Here is a 25,917-nt window from a genome sequence, read left to right as displayed (position 1 = left end):
TAGCTTCAAAACATTTCGGTGACGTATCTGACACCATGACATCCTTCGATGTCTGAAGGCTAACTGTCGGACCGAGCATCCTTGCAGCTGACCCAAGACTGGTCTATGGAAACAAAATGTGTCCTGTGAAGTCCTTTCCACTTTAAAAAGCATCTGCAACCTTGTTGTGGATGATTATTTAAAGTTTGTGACTCGCATAAGTCCTTTCGGGAAGTCCTTGTCACCCGTAAGGATATGGGAGGCCAAGAACCCCCTTGTTGGGTCGCCACAGCCTTAAAGTGCATGCACTTTTATTGGGTATGTGGTGCCAGGCAACCAAGGCTCGCCCCATGGTCCTCTTTCAATTCCCCTCCATGGTCTGGTGACTACGTGGTGTGCACCGAAGCAGGCATGGTTTCTTGACCGGAATCGGCATGATGGTTTTGTTATGGTGGAGTGGTTATTTATAACGCGCTTAGTACCCAGAGGTTTCTAGGCACGGACCCCGGGATCGAACCTGTGTTGCTTTGCATCATCTTGCTTCCAAGGCAAGCGCGTTGCCCCTGAGCTATGCTCCCGGCTGCGGTTAAGCAGTCGGCTGCTTTAACCAGTGTTCTTGAGCGCACTGCCAACTGAATTGTGCTTGTAGCCTAGAAGAGCCTGGTTAGCTGGCCACCAAAAACTGAACCGCTGCTTTTGACTCCCCCGGTTAGGGGTCCACAACTTTGGACTCTCCAGATGTTTTGAACTACAGCTCCCACCCGCCCCAGCCAGCATAGTCAATGTTGAAGAATCAACAGAGTTGTACAAAATATCACATTAGACACCTGTTGAAGACACCTGACCCAGGCCAGCTGGTGCCATTTTATTCAAAGCTATGATCTTCGTGACATTAACTGTGTGTGTTTGGCAGTGCATACAGAACCATTGGGGCACATGTAGAAGACATGTAAAGCATGATCAGCCATGTGCAAAGGGCAAAACGGTAGTGTGCTTCGCATGTATAAGTTAGATTTGCGGCGGGCCATGCCTCGTTCGCAGTGGTAGCGCCTGCATAATCTGTCATGCCTGCGTTTAGCGCCTGCAGATTACATTTCATTCCCTTTCTTATTAACTCTTTCACTAACGATCCTATCGTCCACCTCGAACGGATACCAGCTACGTCCGTCTGGCCAGGTTTCAAACTGTGGCCTGCGCATTTTACAAACGTGTCTGCAGGCGGGGCTCAACCCACCGAGCTGTCTTTCTACGTCCAAACCTGCAATGGTTCCTCTTGGGAGTGAGCACATCTTCCGTCTGTAACAGAACATAAAATACATTTAAAAAAGTTTATTTTCCTCAAACTTGTTGAAACAGAGCCCAAAAATAAACATCCAGAATTATGTATTTGTCTTTTAAATATAAATGATTGAACGTCCTGTTCTTGGGTTCCAGAAAAGAACAATGGAAAAAGGACAGGACCTTCTAGGGTCTTAATATAGTCATGTTTTTAAACCTGTGAAAGGAGCGCATCCGGTCCCACCGGGGACCTCCAATAAACAAATGCAGCGCCTATTGTTTAGGACAACCTTTGTATAATGTCAAAACTAGTTGCGACGTAACATCACAGCAGAACCCAGGAGTGAAGACGTAAACGCTCTCCTGCAGCTAAATAAACTCATAAGTACAATAAAAGGCGACAACAAGCAGTAAAATGCAATCGGTGGGGGAAGTGCGTTCATTTAGAACGTATGGCTGGTGTGCTGCCGCCTGGCGGCGATAATCTAGAATAGCAACATATTCCAATTGGCTTCCATTATATGAGCTATGTCGAGTATTACTGATGTCAGACTGGAAGTGCAGGGGCACAACCAAATCAAAGGCCTCCAACGATTCCGAAGGTCTATGTTACAGGCATTTTGCACCCGTGACACAAGCTGTGCGCAAGAATTGCCCTAGTGCAAACATGTTTTTCAATGTATTTTTGCAACGTCAAAGCCATAATTGGGGGGGGGCATTTTACGGCAATATGTTTTCCATACTGTTAATTGCACTTGCACCGGTGAAACGTTCCCTAATACAAAAAAAAATGTGATGCACTTTTGCACCCCAGCAACATTCAAACTAGTGATAGGAGGAGGGCAAACGTTTCCCTCCTGCAAAAATGCAATGAAAGAATGTTTGCGTTGGTGCTAATTGCGCTTGCACCGGTGCAAAGATTCTGTACCACAAAGCGCAAGTGCAGTCAGAACCGGGGCAAAAATTGCCTTAATACAATTAAACCTATTCTCACAGTGCATTTTTGCACCAGGGCGAAAGACTGTGGGCCTCATTACAAATCGCCCGGTATGGAAACAACGGTGGCGGTAAACCCTGATCCCGACTCCTGCAGGCCGGAGGTGATGTTCCTGCCAGGTCTGACCTGGCGGGCAACACCGGCAGCATTACGAGATGCTGCCAGTGTTTCCATGATCCCCATTCCCATTGCGTCCCATAGGACTCAATGGGAATGGGAATTAACACCATTCCGCCTCAGTGATTCCCGGAAAACCGGGGTTGTAATGCCCCGGTAATTCCGGGAATCAGAGGCGGAATGGTAATACGAGTCCGGCGGTAACCAGGCGGTTTTACCGCCGCGGTTACCGCCGGACTCGTAATGAGACCCAATGATTCAGTCAAACATTGGATTGATAAAAAATGTATTGAATGTGTTTTTCCCTCCCTAGTGTCGTTTATGCCATGTTTCTGTAATACCACTGTCTTATTTCTGTGCATTTTTGCAGGAGGGCAATTTTTGGTCATAGGTGAAAAAATAGTTTTCACCAGACTGAGACAAAACAGATCGATTTTGAAAGACTCGGTGTGCGGCCATTTTGGGAATGACAGCTGCTGCATTAGACGCACCCGAGTGCGAGGGTCGTCATGGAAGCAAGATAAGTGTTTGGGTGTGTGCGTGTACATGTATGTGAGGGAGAGGTGTGTGAATGTATATAGTGGGAAGGGGGCGGGACACGAGTAAAAAAAAAAGTATTCAAAAAAATGTAATGAATGGTGTGATGGGAAAAGTGTGGTGCGGAACAGGAGGGGGCGTGAAAAATTGGCTCTAGGGTGATATCCCCTGATTACGTTTAAAAAACAAGGGGTCGGGGCCCAACGTCATTTTACGGCATTTTGAAAATGACACCAAAAATGACAAACTAATCGGTCGTTTTTGGTGGTCGAGTTTCAAAATGCAGGAGTATCGCATAGAACTCAATGTTTCCCTTTGCCCTTTGACTGGTGCAAAAATGGGTGAAAGATGTGTTTGCACTGCACTGCTTTTTGCATCAGCACTTCTTGCACTGACGCAACGTTTCTGTAATGACTCTGAGCTTCTTGCACTAGGTCTTCTACTGTCCAAAATGGCAGAGGTTTCTGTAATGTGGCGCCCGAAGAGCACTCTGCTTTCTTTGCTGACCCCCCAAAACACTTTAAAGAGCAACACTTGTAGGTAATGCCTAGTCTGCAGCTCAGTGGACTGATGCATCCACTACAGGGGCCAGTGTTTCACCTTAATGAAATTAAATGATCATAACGCGCTCGTACACAAGTGTTTCAGAGCGCGACCAGGCAAAGGGAGGGGAACAATGAACAACAACAACAATCTTACTAGGCCCAGTGACTTTGAGAATTCACAAGTGCATGGGAAAGGGGGAAAGTGCATGGAAGGGGGGAGAGGTGGAAAGTGCGGAACAGAGAAGAGACAGAAATAATAATAAGTAAAATAAATAAACAAGGCGATAAACAGTTGGAGTGCAGCCAGCAAGTGGCAAGTGCCAGGTTAAGCAGATGGGGTATATCTGATAAGTGCAGAAGAAAAGTGGGTGGGGGACTGTATAGTTACAGATACAGACCCCAGTACAAGGGGTGGCCCGGAGGCAGTGCAGGAGGGTGGCAGGGCGAGCAGGTACCTGGGCCCATAGGACGGAGGGTGGCCAGGTGCACGGTGCCTGAGAGAGAAATAGATCAGCAGGGGAGAAGAGGGGCAAAGGCAGAAGCGAAGAGGAAGGTCTTGAGGTGCATCCGGAACCGGGGATGGGTCTCCTCAAGTTCTCCTCAATACTCACACATCCAAATCTCGGCAGGTCCACTCAGCTCTTCATCCTTCCAAGGTTGATAAAATGAGTACCATTAAGTGGGGGAACAATAAACATCTGTCAAAAGCGCCAAGATGCCCCTCTGGGGGTGAACGTGTGTGCTACAAATACACCTGTTCTGTTATGTAAAACATGGCATTTCTGTGACAATTCCCTCCTGAGTCAAAGGAAAAAAATACCGGAGAAAGTGCTGCTGGCTGGAAGAGGATTGGCTGCGCTGAAATGATGTCATCAATGGCTATTGCTTTCCCCCCAGACAGCAGGAACATGGGCTCGCCCTCACTCTCTCCTTAATGCACCCCCAGGTGCTTGGAACATCACACATTTTCAAAAAGAAAATGCTTGCAAAAGGCCCACGGCCATGTGGTGCGGCAGAAGTAATCAAATAAATAAATAAGAAAAGTCTGTGTGCCACAGCGGCAAAGCAAGGCCGGCGCAGGCTACTCCCTTGTTAATGTCCCTTTTCTATGTTTCCTGCTTGCTCTGCCGCACTGTCGCCAGGCGTATCCACTCGCCACCGCGTATTGTGGAGACCTAGTCGCCCGAGGACGGCCTCTGTCATCTGACACTCTATCCTATAGAAGTTACTGGACATCCTGACTTCATAAATAAATAAATACATGCAGCCACGCGAGGCCTGACGTGCTCTCTTCACGCTAAAAGACCACGACCTGCAGTGCAGTCATCCAAGTCCTGGTTCATGCGGCTAAAGGCATGGCTGCAACAGTGCTGCAACAGAGCTCTGGGTTCAGAAGACCAACGCATCTTGCCCAGGGGCTCCATATTCACTTTAAATGATACTGAACATGTGTTTCCATACATCATGACATAGAAACTAGACCTTAACCAAGGGTGCAGAGTCTTTGTTTGCATTGGTTCAGCGCAATGAGATTGGCACTGTGTTGTTACCTGACCCTGTGTGTCCTTAAACAACTCAGTATATGTCGGGGAGGGATTACACAAGCCCTGAATACCCACCATGAGCGGACTCCTCCTCCAGGGCTTTCCGCACTCAAAGAACATGTAGATATCTACCTTTTGAGATGCATCGATCATTCTGGGTTGGTCTTCTGGCTTCCTCTCCAGTAGGCCCAGTTTGGGAAGATCAAGACCTTTGCCTCCTCCTCTTGACATGTTCGGCGCTGGGAGCCGATTTTTGTCACCCGTGCTGTACCACCATTTAAAGGAGCTGTTGCGATCTCTATGGTCAGACCAACACGAGAGATCCCCATATGTCCACATGAAGGCGACGCCTAGATTTATCTTGGAGACACGAATCCAGATGATATCAGGAAACCGGAACATTTCCTCCATACGCCGAAAAAATGGATGACCATTTCCTCATAATAACTTAACCCAGACAAATCCTTTTGTGTCCGCCTTTTATACGTATGAGACCAAATGTGGCTAGAGCGGCGCTCCCAACTGCAGCACCCCATCCCACATTTGGCCATGCACCAATATCTCAGGACTCCACCGTTGACCACCATGGCACATGTCAAAACAGCATGCCGAACGCGTTCTGATGGCCACCTTATTTGAAAAATTAGGACGCTCATTCCGGTCTGATTTTTCAGACTGTGCTCTCGACACTGGTCCTGTCACATATTGACTGAGGTAACGGCTCACTATCGGGGCACCTTGAAGCACTGCCTGCCACCCCTGTCCAAACTGTACTGCACTCCATTGCGTGCCACATCCCTGAAACCTAACTCCTCAGACCAGGCTTAATCTTGGATTATTGATCTCGAGGGATTTATTTATTTGTCCATTTGTAAAGCGCAACCCAGTACCAGAGGGCTTATGGGCGCAGACATAAAACCTAGAACATGACATAAACATAATTACTCTGCAGATTGTGAGTGTAAGTGTCGACCGTTAACCATCATAGTTTAGGAGGAAATAAAGGTCTTGAATTTCTCCTTAAAGATTACTTTCAGGATCTACTGCAATTGCCTCATGCTGGTCCACCTCATTCAACCTGCGATCCACCAGAAAACATGTCAATACTGACATTTTGCGTGCCACCATGGCATGACTTCCACTCCCTGCAAAAGTGGCTGCTGAAAGTCTTAGTCTCCTGCTCCTTTGCCTCAAACCACTGAGTTTACAAAGGGAGATCTGTATAGCTCAAAATCTGATGCTGATTAAAGGCCCTAAATGTGCACCTCTACACAATGCCCCCTGATGAAATGACTACTGTTCTGCAGGAGTGCAGGTGTGCATAAGTATTGGCTAAACCACCTACTCAGCCCAGGCATTGCACCAAAATATCAGATATAAAATGCTGAATGCACATTTACAGTGTATTTGGCACAAACAAATATTCTGAATCCTATTATACCGAATGGGGTGTCCCCCGCTTCCCATGTTCGTTATAATGATCCGAGGCTGTGGGCGTGTCCCCCGCTTCCAACGGAAGGAGTGCGATGCCAAAAGAATAAAGTAAAACGAAGAAAAAAAAAGACCCTGTGACTGAAGTCCGTACTAGCTTTAGAGGTAGGATACTTACGTCTCAGGGGGGACGGGTGAGTGAAGGATCAGTTAGGAGTGAAGGTAATTGAAACAGAAAAATCGGGTTTGTAACCTCTGCGAGCTCTGGACCTGAAATCCTCCAAACTATTATAATTGGCAATTTGCAAGCACCGGTCGTGGAGATATGGTCCTAACCCTTAACCAATGTCAAAAACGTAAAGATACTATCCATCACCCAAGCGCACGAATCCCCTCAAATATTTACTGTACGATCAGCAGTACAAACCATTGACACAACTACTGAATTGTTTTTGCAAACGTAGATCTCTTGTTGTTGATATTGTTCTGGAATGCTGCCAACACGTGTTTCGACCCTTCCACACAGATCGTCTTCAGGGCATTACGTGTCATCTCCTTAATATGGAAATGCTTGGATTCACGTTACCTCCTTTTGTAAATAACTCAAAATATAAATTCTATGTCAATATAAGAATTAGTAATGTCTTCCTCGATCTCTCAGTTCCTGTCATGACCTGGAAGCTGTATACCTCCAGAATGCCTGTTATGCGGTGTTCGACAAAGAAAGGGGGTGGGGGAAGTGGTAGAAGTGGATACATTGTGCTGCCCCCCCCCCCCCCTTTCTTCGAGGAACACCTTGTGTGTCCAGTCTATTGCTTGAACAGTAACAATTGCTAAATGTCCTTAATAAAACCTACAGGACACGTCTGAAAATTACCAACAACAAAAAATAGCTTTCTTCACGTGATTGACGGTGTGGGGAGGCGGGGATGATCCCCATCATGGCCCCTCAACCCCCCTCCCCTTTTGTGCTCCGTCCCAGCTGGTCAAAGCCAACACTTCTCCAGCTCCCCAGAAAGCTTCTACAAAGTCCTAAGAAATGTCTCAAACACGGCTACTTATTTTACTAAAAAGGCTAGCTAATAAAATAAGCCAAGAGAAAATGACGGGAAAGTAGTCTTACCTGCAAAATGTCACGCCAAAAAATAAAATCATGATCACATAGACCAGCATTCAGCATGTCTCCACTTAGAGGAAACTGCTTGAAATAGCCATTATACGTGAGCAATATTGCAAAATAAAAGTGTCATTGATTATTTTGGAGAAAACCTACATCACTCGAATGACAATAAAGGATGTTACAGAACAAATTTCAACGAGTGTACATTTTTACAGCATTTAAATCACATATTTAAAAATGAAAATATCCGCTTCTTTGTATGCAGTTACTTTTTCAGATGTACGCTTTTGTTTCACTGTTTGTTGGTTGTGTTTTAACGATGTCCATACGTAAACAGCCAGTACAAGTAGGACGCGCTCGGTTACGTTAGCGGTTTCCTTCGATCGAGCTCAAGCCCTCTTTGTTTGCCCTCAACAGGTATGAGCGACTGGAGGACCAGCTTCACGACCTGACGGACCTCCACCAGCACGAGACGGCGAACCTGAAGCAAGAACTGGCCAGTATAGAAGAGAAGGTGGCGTACCAGGCCTACGAGCGCTCGCGGGACATTCAGGTACCAGGACGCCGCCAGCCCTTTGCATAGCGTCTCCTTCGTTCAGCAGTGTGTAGACCAACAAAAGAGTTGGACGTTTCCTCATAATATGTCCTCAATAATATGCAACACAGGAAGGCTATTTTTAATTTAAAAATCAAAGCTCTTCCAAAGTGTGATGGAACAAGTATTATGGTATAATTATTTTATTTCAGTTGTATCTTGCCAATTTTGCCTACCAAGGATAACCAATGCTTCCTAGGAGGCCTAAGCCAATGAAATGTGTTCTTAGTGTTAAATGACCCTGCTTAATGTGGCATCTTAACACTGCACAAAATAAAACCCGCTAAAAACCCATAACTACTACCCTAACTAATTAAAAACACTAAAAACCATCCCTGCATAGGAAAGGCCAGACTGAGACCAAATGGGTAATGCAGCGTTTTGAAGGGCATAATGGCTAGCTTGTAACTTACTTAAACTATCAGTAGCCACCACAGATTTTGCAGACTGCGGGGTGCTGTACTTAAAACATATTGCAACATTCGAGCTGCTGCGCCCTGCAACAGTTCAAGTTTCTGCATTGGACATGCAGAAACGTGTCGACACAAAGACATGGCCCAATGATTCTTGGTTTGCGAAAGACATGAGCGGGCCAAGACTTCGGAGTGTCCTGGGATACCCAGCTTGAAACAGGGATGCAACTTGTGTGAACAAGTTAAACTTGTGGTTAAGGTTGCGTATGATCAACCAATGACTGCCCTCACACTCCCTGATGTAACCTAACACAACAATGAATTCCTTATACATCATGGCCCTCTTGGCACTAGAGGTTCTCCTAGAAGGCCTCCAGTCATACAAATTGGGGGGAAAAGGAGACCTCTATTTTCACGATAAAATTCTGATAGATAGATATATCCATCTATCTATGGGCGGTGTGGAAATCTATGTGGTTTGGAAAGGTAAGTAAATTCTGGAGAAACACGAGAAAAAATAAAAGGAGAGGTGCAGCTAGGAATGTGGGGGATATAGGGGAGAAATAGAGTGTTGAATGAGGAGAGAAACTTCCCATTAAGTAAAATAAGTTTTAAAAAACCATTAGAATAACTGCAATGTTGCAAATGTTCAAGGTGTCAAAACACATACAACCTTCGTGCTGTACATACAGCTAGCCCACAGTAAACACAAGGTTCAAGCACATCATCTTAGGGTAGTGACTATGGGGTCAGTGAAAACCCCAAGAATTGGGGGTCCGTGAGCGAGAACTGAGGATACACCTGGTTAAACAAATATGAAACTTTTAAGAATTCGATCTGCTCAATCGACTGCCACCTTCACTTTGTCAACATGTTTCAGACCACACAAAGAGGACTTCTTCAGGGAAGTATTGCATTACCTCTCGCTGGCATAGAAATGTTGGAGTATTATGTCTTCATATTTAGCGAAAAATGGTCCCCTTTAAAAAATGTTTTAAAAAAAACCTGACAGCATGTATATGCATACAGAGGGACTATTAACAAAAAAGATGCCAGTAGTAACTGACTATTTGACGGAGAATAACTGAGTTCCACCTGGTACTTTCTTTGTAATTCTGCAGTACTACCTTGTCAGCCTCTTCACCCCTGATAACAGACCCACCATTAGATGCTGCACACCACTGATGCTTTTCTAAATGATGTTAGTGCTTTAGGATCAGAGTGTGGTTCCTGGAGCGAGGTGATGACCTGGAAGAGATTTCCTTTGCCCAAAAAGAAGCAGCAATTGTTTTTCATGACGAATGGTTTAGCCCAGGGGTCCTCAACCACTGGCTCTCCAGATGATTGGACTACAACTCCCATCAGCCCCACCCAGCATAGTCAATGGTGAGTGATCATAGGTGTAGTAGGCTGCAGACCCTGGGTTAGCTAATAAAAACAGCAAAAAAGATATTGCATAATATTCTCGTCAGCACCTAACTAAAAGCACACTTATAACAAAGTACTCCTTCGACATTGCCCTATTATAATCTTGTTTCCTATTTTTTTAAGTGTTTTCAAGAATCCTCATTTAGTAGAGGGCATAATGGCTGCTAGCATGAAAGTCATCTTGGTGCAGGGAAACCGTTTCAGACAATCAACGGAAACCTACCGTTTGTAGATTTGCCGAAATCTGTGAACAGCGTCATAGCTGTTTTTTAACCAATAAGCTGAACGGGTGACAATGTCCCTTGTTGGTGCCCAAATATCACTTAAACCTATAAAGTCTTAGGAGCAGGGTCTCAGGTAGACTGTGCACGCAAGTGTGTGGTGGATGTGACCCTTGCGCCTTGAAGGGACCCGATTCTGCAGGGGGTCGGTGGTGGGGATAGGCTATCTTCAGCCAGACCCTGTCTAAATGCATTGGAGACATGCATGCACCCATCAATAATATATATATATTTATGGGTTAGTGTGACACGTGCGTGCTTCCCTCTGCTCCCACGTTTTGACAAGGTATCACAGACTCTGGGGAAACTGGGTGCATGGCAGGCACGCTTGGAAAACAGATTCCATCGAGAACTGGGGTACGCTTTCAAGTGTCACTCTTGCACACCCATTCTTTCAGGGCCTGCCCGTTCCAAATTCTGAAAGTAATTTGCACCACAAAAATCCCTTTGCATGCGATAGATGCTTTTTGCAAATGAAGGTCACGTAGTTTCACATTTTTGTGTGCATTGAGAATCGGGCCCAGTTACATTCTCCCCTGTGTAGCAGAACACTTTGAATGCAGCATGCTTGCCAGTGTGGTGACAATGAGGGGTAAACAAAACGCAAACTGGAAAACTAAACCAAGTCCCAAAAGGCGAGAAGATGCATGCAGATTCTCAGAAATCACCACAAATGAAACCATCACAGCAATTGAGCTTGTTTATCTGCAGTTGTTTGAGAAATGCACAGTTCACCTCTCCTGACACTAATGTTTTACAGACTCCCAACACCCACATTGTTGCTGGGAGCACATTACACAGTGACCGGTCGTTTTATGCAAAGCTAACAAAATAAAATGCTTTCTATCGCTGTTTGAGGGATAGAAATGCAAGTGGAACAGTAGAAGTTCATGACCCTGTAATGCGACTCACATTCCCCTGCTGCTGTTCCAGAGGTAGGTCTTTGTTTTCTGCACATTTTAAAACGCAACCTGTTTTTCAAATGAAGATGTGTTTTAAAAGGCTCAGAGGTGCCCCTCTGATCTTTGCAAAATGGGTCAAAAAGGACCTTTTGAAAGTATACATCTGCACTTTAAAAAAATAGAAACAAATTGAGGATAGAGGATTTTGTTTGGATGGAAATAAGACGCAGTCGAGCATCTCAGCATTTGCACCAAAATACATTTTGAGAATTTCGCCAACAGTGTTTGCAAAATACATTAAACCAGTAGAACCCAAGGGGGCAAAGGGGGCGCATTACTGGTCTCGTAAGGCCCCCTTCCTAGGCTTCTATTGCTATTTATACTCCGGCACGTTGTACCAGGGTACGAATAGTAATTTTTCTGAAGTTGCAAAACCGCATGAAAGCTGTTTCTCAACTTGAGGAAAATATAATGTCCACCAGGGAGAAGGGACTACCCTTCTCACTTTCCATGGCAGGCATTTAAAAAAGCTTTTAAAGTAAACAAAGCAAATGTCCGCCAGGAAACTGGGAGAATGGACTACATGTAGTCCCTTCTCCCTTTCCATGGCAGCTAATCACACAGCGGACATGCGCCAGGAACAGTATTTTGCCCAGCACCAGTGAGGGACAGAGCAGCGCAGGTAAACAGGGTTGGGGTAGGGAGCGGTACAGATATGTGTGAAAAGGGTGTGGGGGAAGGTGCAGGGGATGTGGGAGCGCACTTATCTTTGTTCCCAGCTAGGGAAGATAGCGGCCTCTCGTTCTGAGGAGGCTCGAAGCGGGGTCTTTCCCTGTGTGGTAAGGACCTTGTTCCAAGCCTCCTCATTGGCTGGGAGGCTCACACCCCCCTCACCGGGTACTAATAGAAAGTATAAACAAATTGTCAGTAGAAGTGGGGAACACAGAGGGTTCAGGAGGCAACACTTGGCATATAGCAGGGTACATACCAGGGTGGTCTATGTTGAGACTGGTAGTCAGAGGAACTGCAAGGGCAGGAACTGACTGTAGGCGACACGGGAAAGGCAAGCAAATATACTGGGTAACAAGGATTGATCAGAGTAAGGAATACTGGAATGATGATGGATCTCCAGGGAGATTAGGGAAAGTCCCAGGGATCGATACCAGCAGATTACTCTTAATCATACAGCTGTATGATGGTTTGGGCGTTCTGAAGATATGATTGTATGCAGCGGCAGGGTAAAGCTGGAGACTATATACTGAGACAGTTGAGACATCCCACGGGATAGTCGAACGTAAGTCTTTTCTTTATCTGATCTTAATGAAAGCCAAAAAGAAAAAGGTTTCGTGATAGGGAACTCCTGTCCCCGCACACTATCACAGGCCTAATAATGAAGCCAAAAATTAAACAGAAATTATTGATATAGGTCAAGTTTCAATATGATGTTAAATAAATAACAATTTAGCATGTACATTCTGACACCACATATGTGAATTGAGGCAATACAAGTTTTGTGTAGTATATACTTATTCATCAGGCCCAACGCGTTTCAAGAATAACTTTCTCTTCATCAGGGACGAATTTAAAACAAATCTATAAAATGATACAAATAACTTATTTTAAAAAGAGGTGTAGCTAATAGATACATTAACATAGTCGGTTATCAATTACTTCCAACAGTAAACTACTGAAAGTGTTAAACAATCTGTAAGGGACAAAAACCCACTAATAATCAACTTATTCACTTACTAAATGTCAAGGTGTATACAAGAATCGTGTAATGAGTAATGAATCGCCTCACTGAGTTGACAGAAAGCTTCAACGGGCAGTGAGTGAGTAAAACAATTGCCATACGACATGCTGACTTAATCTGCTTATCCTCCTGCTTACTCTCTGCAATAGTGAACATCTTAGTCTTAGTAATCTAGAGTGCATATCAGTGAAGAGACCAATATGGCTATAAACCAACGTACTGGAAGACAACCCAGGGGTCACACTGTATACGGATACAGAGCTGAGGCACAACATTGAACCAATTTGCAATGAAGGTTGAAAAAACAAAGTGCATAAAAATAACCAGGTACGGGACGGACGGAGAAAACAATGAAACATTCACAATCTGAAAACAGAGGCTAAAGTACCAATGTATAGGGCACAGGTGTTTGCTAGTAGAAAGAAGATTAAAGGGCCAAGAATCGGAACAGATATCCGGACTACCAGAGAAGCAGGCACAGGCACTCGGAATCCTAGCATACTAGGAATATCAGGGTTCTCCAAGCACTAGGCACAAACAAGACAGGGTATCACTGCCAACTCAGCAGATACTTGGAATACTAAGGAACATGGCACACGAAAGGCAGACCCACAAGTGGGAGCCAAATTCTAGGAGTAAAGCAAGAAATGGGAAATATGAGGAGAAACCGAGAGGAACAGAACGGGGAAGTCTGTGGGGGAAAGGAAGCTCAGACAAACAGGGTGTTTGTTGCAAGGGAGGAAGGAGTGTGAGGGGGAAAGCTCACAGTTACTGACAGGCTGAAGTCGAAGCAGGAAGACTGAGTGCTGCACAAGGCTGGCGATACAGGAAGGACAGGGCGCTGCACAAAGCAACTGCTGCAAGAGGATTGGGTGGTGCACGAAGCAGACGATGCAGCAGGATAGGACGCTGCACACAGCAGCCAGGGCAATTAAGATTCCATACAGGACACAAAATGGATCTCAAATACAGTTTTAAAAAGGGGTGGGCTGTAACAGCATACAGAGTTCAGGATGCTGCACAAAGCAGGCACATTTCAGAATCAAAACAGGATCTTAAACAAAGGTTCAAAACTGGTAAGCTGTTACAGCAAATGGGACTCCAGGTACTGCACAAAGAAGCCACAACAAGCAAAACGCAACGGGTGAAACAGGTTTTCAAGGAAAGGGCCAGAAAGTGGTGTAAGGAACACATGGTGGCAACAGTAAAGACAGACACAAGTGATCTAAGTTCAAGGGTGTTTATTAAACTGTATGCATGGTTGAGAAAAACACCTAAAGCTGAGATGGGAGCAAGCTACGACCATCAAATAATAAGGCAGTCCTAGTAGGCTCTTGTCAAATAAAAAGGGCCTATACTAAAAAAAAGTCTATTGCCAATCCTTACCACTAAGTTTCAAAAAGAGTGTGGGATAATGTTCACCAGAAAAGAAAAGTGTTCACAAAATAAGGCAGGATGGTATGGCGGGGTCTCCCTTCCCCATGTTTTTAGCATGGGACAAGGCGGGACTCCTGAGCACAGCACACTGCTGTGCCTCTCCAGCACGAGGTTCGTAAGTCTATTCAACGATACCAGAACCTTCAAGGGCCAAGTCTCTTTCCTCAAAGTCTCTTGCCTTAGAGGGCCTGCTGGCTCAAAATAACAAACAAACAAAAGTTCCTTCAGTGGTCTTGTACCTTGGGTGGTTGCTCTTCGCCCCTAGGATCTCCGTCCACCAGGATTGGATCTGCTATGCAAAATGGGCATCCCTCCGTCATGTTGACTACGACCCTTCAAATACAGCTCACAACAGCCGGGTTCACTCTTGTCAACACAATTTTCACGGGTGCATTACTCTTCACTCCAACTCATAGGCATCCCTCAGCCGGGTTCATGTTTGCCAAATATTTAGTTCACTCTGCTTTATCTCAATGCGGGGTTCACTCTCAGTAGCTTTCCCCTTGACATCCCTCCGACGGGTTCACGTAGCCATCTTTAACACAGTTCATTATTTTCTCATTCTCATCAGAAAGCGTGAGTTCCCGTCTCCTAGCATTCTTTCGGCATCACTCCATCGATTTCACACTTGCCTTATTCCACAGTTCACAATCTTATCAGAAAGTGGGGTTCCCTTCCGCTAGCTTTCTCTCAGCAATTGGTCAGAATTTTGATTGTACAAAGGGATTTGACGTGACCCTCGCAGAACCACTACGACATCTCCTGCTGCCCTTTCCTAGGGTCTGTGTCCAAGCATAGTTGCCATGCTAACAGCTTCTATACAAAATGTACATCTTTCATACAAACTATACAAAGAGGTGTACGAGTTTCACAGTTGGTACAATACAAAATGTACCTCTCCTGAAAACCCACATCAATACTCTTACGACACACACTGTTATGACACCTGATGCTACAACACATGATCCTACAATATATGCTCCAACGATGCACACTCTTATTAGTCATGCTCCTATGACGCACATTCTCATGGCACACACGCTCCCACGGCACGTGCTCCCACGACATAGGCTCCAATGACACACACTCCTATGACCCTCTCCCACGATGCACGCTCTTATGCTGCTATACCAAGATTTAGGTACAAACACACACTGTATACCACTACAAATTCAACCTTAGCACTCACTTCAATTATAATGCAGGGTACATCAATATCATAGTTAGTACACTTTGTGACAATTCATGGGATCTCATCACTTCTCCCCAGGGGGGAGCCTTCCCTGTGAGTCTAGGGAGGCGAGCCCGCTACGCAACATTCTCCCTAGGGGTGGCAGTAAGTGGGACCTCACAGGGAGAGACTACCCTATGGGGTTAGGCACTCCCGTTCCATGAAGGAACTCCCTAATCCTCTTTCCTCTGAGACCCTCATTTTCCCGAGAAGAGGAAGAGTAAAAGGGACACGGAGAATGGCAATAGGTTGGAATCTAATAGTACTGAGAAGAAGAGTGAAGGAGCAATAACAACTACTCATTCACTGAAGATACCCAGTACTGGTAAGATTTGGCCCCAAGGAGGCATAAAAAAATATCTCTTGGAAACAAAAGGGGGACCCTGATCCTCTGCTGGGGAGGACCCAGCAACAGAATATAAAAACGATGGAGGACTGGCTGAAGGGAGACGATGACGTCAAGCCTGCACAGTCTGAGAAGCTCAAACCTGGGAACGAGAAGGTTGTGGAAAGAAGCTGGTCCTCGGTCGAAGGGATGACGTGGAAAGGTCGCAAGAGTACTCCATGATTCGACAGAGAACCGTTCCACTTGGAAGCTGGAAGAAGTCAGACTGTGGAATGACCTCAGGGAAGTGGGCTGTGTGGTCCATAAACAGCACCAACAAGTCAAAGGTTCAGCGTAGCCACAGACGTACAATAGAAAAGGGAGAGAGAAACACAGCGAGTAAGTACAGAGAACGAGCCAGCCCACAGCCCTAGGAAGAACCAGTGACACGTCCCCATCCAGTCCAAGTTAACTGGAGCAGTGTGACACCCAGTGGGGGTGCTGGGCAAAGTAACAATTGCTACAGGAGTAATCTTCCTCATCACAGTAATTGTGAAGATCATACATAAAGCCAAGAGTGTTACGGGAGGGGTCTCCCTTTTCACAGTAATTGTGAAGACCATCAGAAAAGGCAAGACATGTACAGGAGCGGTTTCCCTTGTCAGTGATTGTGAAAACCACAAGAGAAACCAAGAGTGGTACGTGAGTAATCTCGCTGGTCACAGTGACTGTGGAACCCCTAACCATAACAAGAGTACTATGGAACTAACACTTGTCCCAATAGCAAGAATGACCGTCTGTTGAACCAAAACAGAGGACTAGCTAGAGGGGCTCCACCATGCCAGGCCCCACATAAGGCCACACACAGCTGAATCGGCATATGGTATGCATGCAGCTAGTTCCTAATATTCTGAATTTGAACTGGTGTTTTCCACTACAAAGCACTTTAAAGTGAATGTGTGGAGTCCAAAGGGGTTATCCAGCTTGGGATTCAGCCCAGTTGAGCCACTTATTTTGCTCAGAAATGAATACATAATATGAGCACATTGGTTGCGCTGCACACAACATACACAGAAGCAGTGGCGTAACACAAAATTTGGGGACCCCCCTGCGAGCCATACTGAGGGGCCCACCCCCCAGCTCAGCAACAAATTATCGGCCGCGCCACACTCTGGGCCGGTCTAGATCACCACGCTTATGCAATGCGCACAAGCTTGCTAATTTATTTGTACGCCACACACTGTACTAGGAGAATAATTGGCTAAGAAGCCAGAGCGTTTGCAATTGTTTTGTAGGGTAACACCAGTCCAAAAATCCAATACATGCAAGTCACCAGTAGCGCACAGGAACATTAATGCTTTAATGTAATGCTCTGCTATTAAAAATGCCATGGCACAATGAAAACATGTCACACTGGCTGCACATTATTATGGATTAGCCTAGATACATAATAACATATTACAGTAAAGCATGCTAGACCACATTTGGGCATGCCTAGACTGGTTGCACCAACATGGCAGTCGAAGCAATAGCACTTATCATGGTTGTTTTATCGCAGATGCCCAGAAATATATATAATGCCACAGTAAGAAATGGCTAGACTGGCAGCACCAAATGCCAGTTTAGCCAGGTAATTACACTTAGCAGAACTGCTTTATCAGAGATGCCCAGTTAAAAAAAGTCAAACCAAGAAATTACTAGACTGGCTGCACCAAAATGCCTCTCTAGCCACTAATACCACATATCTTGCCTGCTTTGCCTGGAGATGGCTTTCCACTGCGATTTATCCCTCAATCCCTGCACCCCACACAACCCCTCTCCCTCCAACCCCCAAAATCAGCACATCGGCCCAGAATTACCTCCACGTCCCTCTTCCATGTCCCAGTGCTGACATATGAGGCACCTTCCCTCATAGATAAGTACAAGAATGAGGAAGAGTGGGGCTAGGAGTAATGAAGATTACAGGTAACTAAGCCAGGCATACCTTCCATGTCCCGCTACCTCATCCCAGTACTTGTGTATGAGGCAAAGTGCCTCACACAAGTACTGGGATGAGGAAGAATGGGAATATGAGTAATGCAGATTACCAATAGGTAATCATGGTATTAAACAAAAGCAGTGGCACAACACCATTGATTTGACTGGGCTTCATTCCTCTCCCATCCCCTGAAATTTTGGGCTATGTTGACCCAACCTGGCTGACCTACAAAGCCATTGCTGGACAGAACAGGACACAGATGTTAAACAATGTCTGTGTTTCGCCGTTAACAAAGGCCCAGCAATAACTTACATAAAGCATTTCACTGTTAGTTTTTAGGTAGTTGACATTGTGATGTCGGTTTAGTAGTTGCATGCCAGGGGAGTGATTGGAAGGGTAGAGAGGGGACAGGAGACCGCTCATTCTCACAGTAGTCCATAAGTGGGTGCTTTCAGACTTAAAGGGGAGAATTAACTGCTTTTAACATTGAATCTGCACTAGAATAGTCTCATTAGAATACATAAAGAAGTTAGAGGCCCCCACACAAATAGGTTTGCCCCTCCCCCACCGCTCGTGAAGTTAGCGCCTCTCCCAACATTTGAAGGGTTAGCAGCCTCCCGAATGTAGGTTTTGTTGAGCCCCTGAACACAAGCACACACACAATTCACCATATACGCACACACACCCTGCTACCCATACATTTAAGTGTACACCTTTTCACCATACACTCACACAGGCATACCCAGTCCGTATCATGCACTCACTCATTAATGCACATTACATTATATACACACATATACACACTTACATGCACGCAACACATATTAAAGGAAAATACATTTTTTTAACTTTAATATGTTGGTCCAGGGAACAAGACCTTCAGCTCCCTGCAGCAGCCAGGAATGCTTGTTCCCGTTATCTGCAGAGACTCTGGAGGCCTCCATGTCATTGGGTGGAGGGGAGCCCCATTACTTAAAAAGGAAATCGTTTTTTTTTTAAGTCACTCTGACTTCATAAAGAAATTACTTCTGTAAAAGGACCAAACCGGAAACAAATAATTTCTTTATGAAGGCAGAGTGACTTCAAACAAACCATTTCTTTTTGAAGCCACGGGGCTCCCCAACCCATGACATGGAGGCCTCCAGCCTGTAGGCTCCCATGTCATGTGGTGAGGGAGCCCTCGTACTTCATAAAGAAATAGAATCTTGTTTTAGTCACTCTGCCTTCATAAAGACATTATTTCTGTAAATAATTTCTTTATGAAGGCAGAGTGACTTCAAAAAGAAACTATTCCATTTTGTAATTTGTTTATTTTTAAATAAAAAGGTTTTTTTTTTTGTTTTTGGCTGAGGGACATGTGCGGGCCCCTGAACAGCACAGGCTGTGGGGGGCCCCGTTAGGCCAGAGCACGGGAGGGCTCTGTGCATCCACTGGTCATTTACCCCATGCTACGGATGCCCTCTGCTCAACCCCGGTTCAGAGCCAGTGCTCGTCATCTTTTCCTTTTGAATCGTAATTGAATATGAAAATCTGTTATTACTCATAAAATGAATCCGCGTGGGCTTCGCTTGAGCAGGCTCAGCGTGTTCCACAGCGCCCAGGCACATAGGCAACTTTATACGAGTTCAAATGCAGCCAGTGTTACCATGGAAACCGCATCTCCAAATCATTAGCCCTTTAGTATTTTGGAAAAGGTGAACTCTGCATTGGAGACATTGAAAATGCAATGCTTTGTGCTTGAAAATGAGGGCATCCTTTCAGTGGAATCTTTGACACAGTGATCTGTTGACCAAAATTGTAGCAAAATCGATTATTTGAGTCTGCCTGATGGAGCGCACGACATGTATTGCTACTTAAAGTCACACATTGTATCGTGTATTTGCTAATGTTGTTTCCTTTTTTCCTCCCCCTAGGAAGCCTTGGAGACGTGCCAGACGCGCATCTCCAAACTTGAGCTGCACCAGCAGGAGCAGCAGGCGGTGCAGCTGGAAACTGTGAACGCCAAAGTGCTGCTGGGCAAGTGCATCAACATCATCCTGGCCCTCATGACCGTCATCCTGGTGTGCGTCTCCACCATCGCCAAGTTCATCGGGCCGCTGATGAAGAGCCGCCTCCACATCGTCTGCACGGTGTGTGCAGTGACGCTGCTGGCCATCTTTTGTAAGAACTGGGATCCCATCATGTCTGCAGTAGAAAGGACCTTCCTGCCCAGTTGAGCTACTGTCCCCTCTTGTTCTTTTTAAGGAATATCCCCTTTTTGCCTTGACAGTTGGTAGGTGCCAAGGTCTTCTTAATTTCCACAGTAGACATATCCCCGACTCTCTCCAGTTGTCGGTGAGTTACGCGTCAGCTACCTGAAAATGAGTAGCTGAACTTTTATCCCACTGAGCATGCTCACCCTTAACCTTGCGGCCTTACAAGACGAACAGATTTACAAACCAGCGTAGCATTGCACTGAAGGAGGGCCGCCATCTTTGTACGCTGCCGGTACATTCATCAACGGCATGGATTCAGCCCAAGCCGGTGGCCCTTCCTGATGCTCTGACTGTGGAAAGATATCGAGGTTCACAAACACAGTGGCACTCTTCACACTACGATAACGTTGCCTCACTCATGGTATATGCTACTGTATACTACCAAAGCTACCCATCGTTTTCTTTCGTTCCACAGCAATCTCTCCTATGCACACTGCGGCGGGCGTGGAGTGAATGTGAACCGGCATGCCACTGCATAAAATAGACTATGTTACCCCAGTATGTCATTGTTTTTATAATATGCTGAATTCATGTTAAATTGTACTGTTTTTGGTCCATGTGCCCCAAAATGGCAATTGTTCTCTGGTCATGAGGACTAACCGGTGGATGCAAGCTGATTGGTTTGCAAAAGGCTCCTTTTTCAATTTCATATACGTATTCTGGCTTCTAATTGGTCATGCTTCTAGAGATGGGTAAATGGCTGACGTTTGCCACTTTCTAGATAGTTGGCACGGCAGTCGATAGTCCATGTGTTGATGACACGCTCCGTGGGAAGCATTTTGAAGCATGGTGCCCTCACATCCGTAAATGATTCACCAATAATGCACCGCCTAACTGTTTTTCCACTCGCAAAGGCAAAGTGTTAACTGGTGGATAACTGTGGAGCCAGTAAACCGTTCAATAAGCAAAACATATGCAGGGAAAATAGACAGGAAATGGGCTTACTTAATCCAGAAAGTCATTTTTTTTTTTTTTTTTTTTTTTTTTGGTTTATTTATGTTTAAGCAAATGTTTGCCGATATCATGCATTCAAATTGGTGAATGGCATTTTTTTACACCTGAGCCGTAACTCGTTGTGCATGGTAAGCAGCGTTCTGACTGCCTGGCATTCCCAAGAAAATTGGGTTTCAATTGGCCTTCTGTGCTAATGGTGCAGGGCACATTGTTAGATTTATTTTAGAAGAATTTCGAATTTTTAAGATCCTGTGCAAATTCCTGCATATCTAAGAATTTTTAGATTTGCTTTTAATAAACTATTTTCAGAGCATCACTTGCCTACTACGCAACGCTTATATGTTAATCGGTATCACTGCCCATGGGACCAACGGAACCTCAACTATGGATGCAGATAAAATAGAAACCCAAGAAGGCAATTTGCAAAAAGGTTGAATCCTTGCAATGCATTTATCCGAATCAATATTTCCAATCACTGGGGTTTGAGCTAGCAAGCTTGAAACAATGGCTTTGGTGCATGGTAGGCTGTTTCAATTTGCTTTACTGTGTTTCGTGTGGCCTATACGGCGTCCTTTTGACGAAAGTGTGTCGCCCATCAAGTGCACAAACACATTCATCGAATTGTATCTAGTGAAGGATGCTTTTGGCTATGTAGACGTTGAAGCCAGGAACTGTTTACATTGGATAGTTGGTTGAGTATCCAGTTTATTGTCGGAGTATGTCTTAGGATTGCGTTGTACGTTTACTGTCTAACCGTCTACGTGTATACAGCTGTATGGGCCTAAATCGAGTGCAATAGTACTATGGGATGAAGCTGCTCGTCAAGAATGCTTTTGCCCTGACTAAAGGAGGAAGCACATTGTCGACCATTTTGTGACCCATTCCTGGGATAGCGTAATCCTGTGACTTTGCTGCAGTTCTGTAACTTCTGGTCAACAACACGATGGACAATGTACATAGAAAGTTGAGGGCCAGGTGGCCTCAATGAATCGGAAGACTGGCCTTGTGAAAAGAACCTTACCCTAATTTTTCTAAAGAAAGGTGTGTCCCTCACCTGTGCAATGTCTACTGGAAGGAATGAGTGCACGCCTATACGTTTCTTTGACCAACTTTTTTTGGTTTGGAAAAAACATTTTATAATTCCTGTTTTGTATAGTTGCTACTTGTAAATGAAAGCAAAGCATGAAAATCAAATTTAGTATTTACAAATGTACTGAAACTCATTACAGATGTTCCAACTGGGGTTTAGGTAACTGGAATGTGATGTTGCCATTGCTGAAGTCTCCTTATATCAGAAGAATTGATTGCATCCCGTGCTATTTCTGTGTCCGTCATCATGCTGTTCACCAAAACTCTCCTAATCAAAAGTTCATTTCGAATGAATTGTGTCCTCCAACATATTCTACATCTTTGACATGTAATGTCCACAGCTGTGCACCTCGGAATCTGATGTGGGTGGCACTTTGACATCAATCTACATATGATCGTAAACACAAGGCATTTAATAGGGGATAGTTGGCTTCTTAAAGGCCCTATAATTGTTATGGCACTCCAGGTCACAGAGGGCAAGGCTCACATTGTGTGCACAGTTCATGTAAGCCTACAGGAATACACATATAGGCGGTAGATATTTTAAATAATCTCAAGACTTTGGTGAATGCTGTGAGATAAGGACATTATTGAGAAGAGCAACAATATTTGGGCACAGTATGAAGCGTTTACTGTTAAAACCACCAAGTTTATAATGTTTGGAAATATTCAAAATGTGGTTTTCTCTACAAAATACCCTTTTCCCACTACAATGAACAATTTTCACCCTTTTAGAAAATAATTTCAACTTGCATTGGAGTCTCTACATCCTGTGACTAATTTAGGATGCAGTGAAGGAGTGTACTGCATTGTTAACGTTGCACGACTGTACATTAGATACCACTGATCGACACCCGTGGATGCGAGAAATGTGGCTTATAATGTCAGCTGTGTCTTGCCAGACTTAGCAAATTGTCCAATTTTGGGCAAATCACCTTTTATGGTACCTCCGGTCCCATATCTGCTGTATTTTAGTTTGCTGGAAATGTACAATGTCATAGGTGTCTGGCCTATGAAATCCTTGTGTCCTTGTGTTGTTGTATAAGTCTAATGATTTATATACAGTAAGTTTGAATAGGAAAAATAGAAGGACCAACAAATGTTTTGTCTCATATTAAGATTTCCATTGTATTTTTTTTCTTTTAATACCTACGTTTTTAACGTAACACAGAAGACATATATTGCAAAGGTGCATGTTGGTAATACTAAAATGCCAAATGACCGCAATTTGCATTCAGTTTTCCAGCATTCGCAACTGCATTAGTATTTATAATAACTAATTTTCTGCTACTCTCGGGCACCTATTCTTGAAATTTCAGAGATATATAGAGAGACTGTTTTAAGCTATTTAAGATGTTCTTGCTTGTCCATTTTGCAATGTGAAAACTTGGGCTACAAGAATTGTCGGCTGCAATATATTTGAGGGCGCATTTCAGACCAAGTGCTCTGACAGGGGGTGTTGGAAATTCCTATTATGATCAAATTTCCATCTTTCAAAGTTTTTTTCAAAATTGTGGTTCATGTTTTGTTCAAACCAAAAAGTTGAGATTCATTGTTTAAACAGAACTTAAATTCTGTTGTCCTCAAGATAAGTGTGTTTCATGCCCTGGCAAAGTATTCACAGCGGTACCACGTTGTGCTGCATTGGAAAATCCATTGGCTTTTCATTGATGTTGAAATTATTTTAAAAAATTGTCTCCAATAGTAGCAGGTTTACTCCAAAACACTAATCCTTTCCAAATTTGTTAACTTGAGTTTCATTGTCTTGACTAACAGTAACACACATTTTGTCTGGCTCTGAAATACTGTAAGACTGTGTTAGCTATATTAAAAAAGGGCTATCATCACTACAAATCTGTGAGAGAGATGTTCAACATGAGACTTCTTCAAAACGAAGTAACAAAGCTTCCCAAAGACCGTGTGTAGATCCGGGTAAGCTCCTCTTCTGTATATGCAAGGCGCCAGAAAAGACTTCCTGTACCCTCATTTTGTCAAGAGATTCCAAACCCACTGTGAGCTTATGAATAAAGGTTTTTTTTATTTATAAAAAGAAATGTCCCATGATTATAGGACGTTTGACCGAAGTGACTGTATTTTTGGGCTGTGGGTGTTTATGAGACATGTGCTGTTCTTGAGTAGAGAGCGGACCTCCGACCGTTACCAATGTGTGTGGAGAAGCGCAAACAGACTTTAATGACCATATGTTGATTTGTGTTCTTGGGAATCTCTGTTCCATTGTGTGTTCTGTGCAAGCCTCATTTCTTGTTCTCTGTCCAGGAATGTGCAGTGTTTCCCCCCCTTAGTTGGACATTTCTACCAAGCTTATTGGTCCTTTTTGAATGAAAAAAACTGCTATTTTTCAACTTGTTTTAAAATAAAACAATTTCCATTATTTAAACTTGTTTCCAATACATTTTCTCCATATTATGTTCTCACATGTTATGTTATGGGGAATTTTTATAGCGCCATGTCAAATGGACCTTGTAGAGTGCATCTTTTTCTCTTGAAATGGCAGGTACATATGTGTACTGATGAAAGTTCACACGTGTGGCTGAGAAAGCATTGCCGATTGGTTCACAAGGATAAGTGTTTATGTGTGTAATCCATGCCTTAAGCCCTAGATGCATGAATTTCACTTGATGAACCATGTGTCACATATGCTTAACGTAGACCTTTCTGGAAAGAAATGCGAGGCGTAGGTTGGAATTCACAAAGGAAGTGCATTTGCCCACCCCGCCACATTTGCAGGCCGCGCACACAGGTGCGTCCAAATGTTCGATTTTAACTCTGAGTGTGTGATTTTCTTGACTCTGCTTCTTGCCAGTATGTCCTGCAGTTCTCTTGCTCGTTCATAAAAAGTGAAGGTTCCTGCCCAACATGCACATATATCCAATAGACCGAAATAAAGGACACACCCCGCTAGGGAATGAGACCAGGAGAATAACTGCTAGTGGAACAAATTTATATAAGATATGCAAATGCAAGCAGAGCATTCTGCTGCCAGAGAGCGCTCTGCCAAACAATACACAGGCAGCACATACGTCAAAAACACATCATGAATGACGACAGGCTATAGGTGCAAGACTCTGTGATGCAATTGGCGAAGTAGACTTATCTTTCTATATGGGGTGGCCACGTTGGATCGGCTGTTGCTCGGGTGTCGATCCTGTGGCACATGGGTCAGTTGGGCTCATCTCAGTGGTGGGAAGTTCGAACTTGGCTCATAAAAGGTTACATTTCTAGCTAAACAACAATCATTGGCATACAGAGAATAATGGTGGCCATAAACGAATATGTGGATGGGGAGCTTTTGCAAAGCATAGACAGATATATGGGCATTCTAACCCTTGCATTCATGGGGTTATGGTGGTACTGGGCCCTTCTCCGAGGTGCCTTATCTGTGGGGTTTGATCTATAATTTGTTCCCTGGTGCCTCACAATTCAAACAAATACATAGACAGATGTTAGTTTTGGGAAGTATATACTGCGGGACACGGTGGCGTAACACAAAATGTGGGGCCCCCCTGCGAGCTATGCTGAGGGTGCCCCCCCAACTCGCAACAAATCACGGGTCGCACCACACTCTGGGCCGGCTTAGATAATCACGCTTGTGCAATACACTTTCTGAGAGAAATTGGCTAAAAAGTCGGAGTGTTTGCAATTGTTTTGTAGGGTAACACCAATCCAGTAGATGCAAGTCATCACCAGTGCACAGGAACACTAATGCT

The 25,917-nt window shown here is 44.5% G+C and overlaps 1 protein-coding gene across 3 annotated transcripts in view; it reads left to right on the top strand.

Moving 5' to 3' along the window:
* The window catches only part of TMCC3 (transmembrane and coiled-coil domain family 3), a 295,227-nt gene extending 270,640 nt beyond the window's left edge, over nt 1-24,587 (top strand). For all 3 annotated transcript variants that reach the window (XM_069629805.1, XM_069629806.1, XM_069629807.1), the window contains 2 exons: nt 7,966-8,101; nt 19,805-24,587. In XM_069629805.1, coding sequence (XP_069485906.1) covers nt 7,966-8,101; nt 19,805-20,107 — 439 coding nt within the window. In that variant the 3' untranslated portion in view covers nt 20,108-24,587. The remainder of the gene's footprint in view (nt 1-7,965; nt 8,102-19,804) is intronic.
* The last annotated feature ends 1,330 nt before the right edge of the window (nt 24,588-25,917 follow it).

The sequence above is a fragment of the Ambystoma mexicanum genome, chromosome 12 (genome assembly GCF_040938575.1).
Source record: "Ambystoma mexicanum isolate Mex_15411 chromosome 12, UKY_AmexF1_1, whole genome shotgun sequence".
In the NCBI taxonomy this organism is placed as follows: Eukaryota; Metazoa; Chordata; class Amphibia; order Caudata; family Ambystomatidae; genus Ambystoma; species Ambystoma mexicanum.
This window is presented reverse-complemented; position numbering and strand designations above follow the sequence as displayed.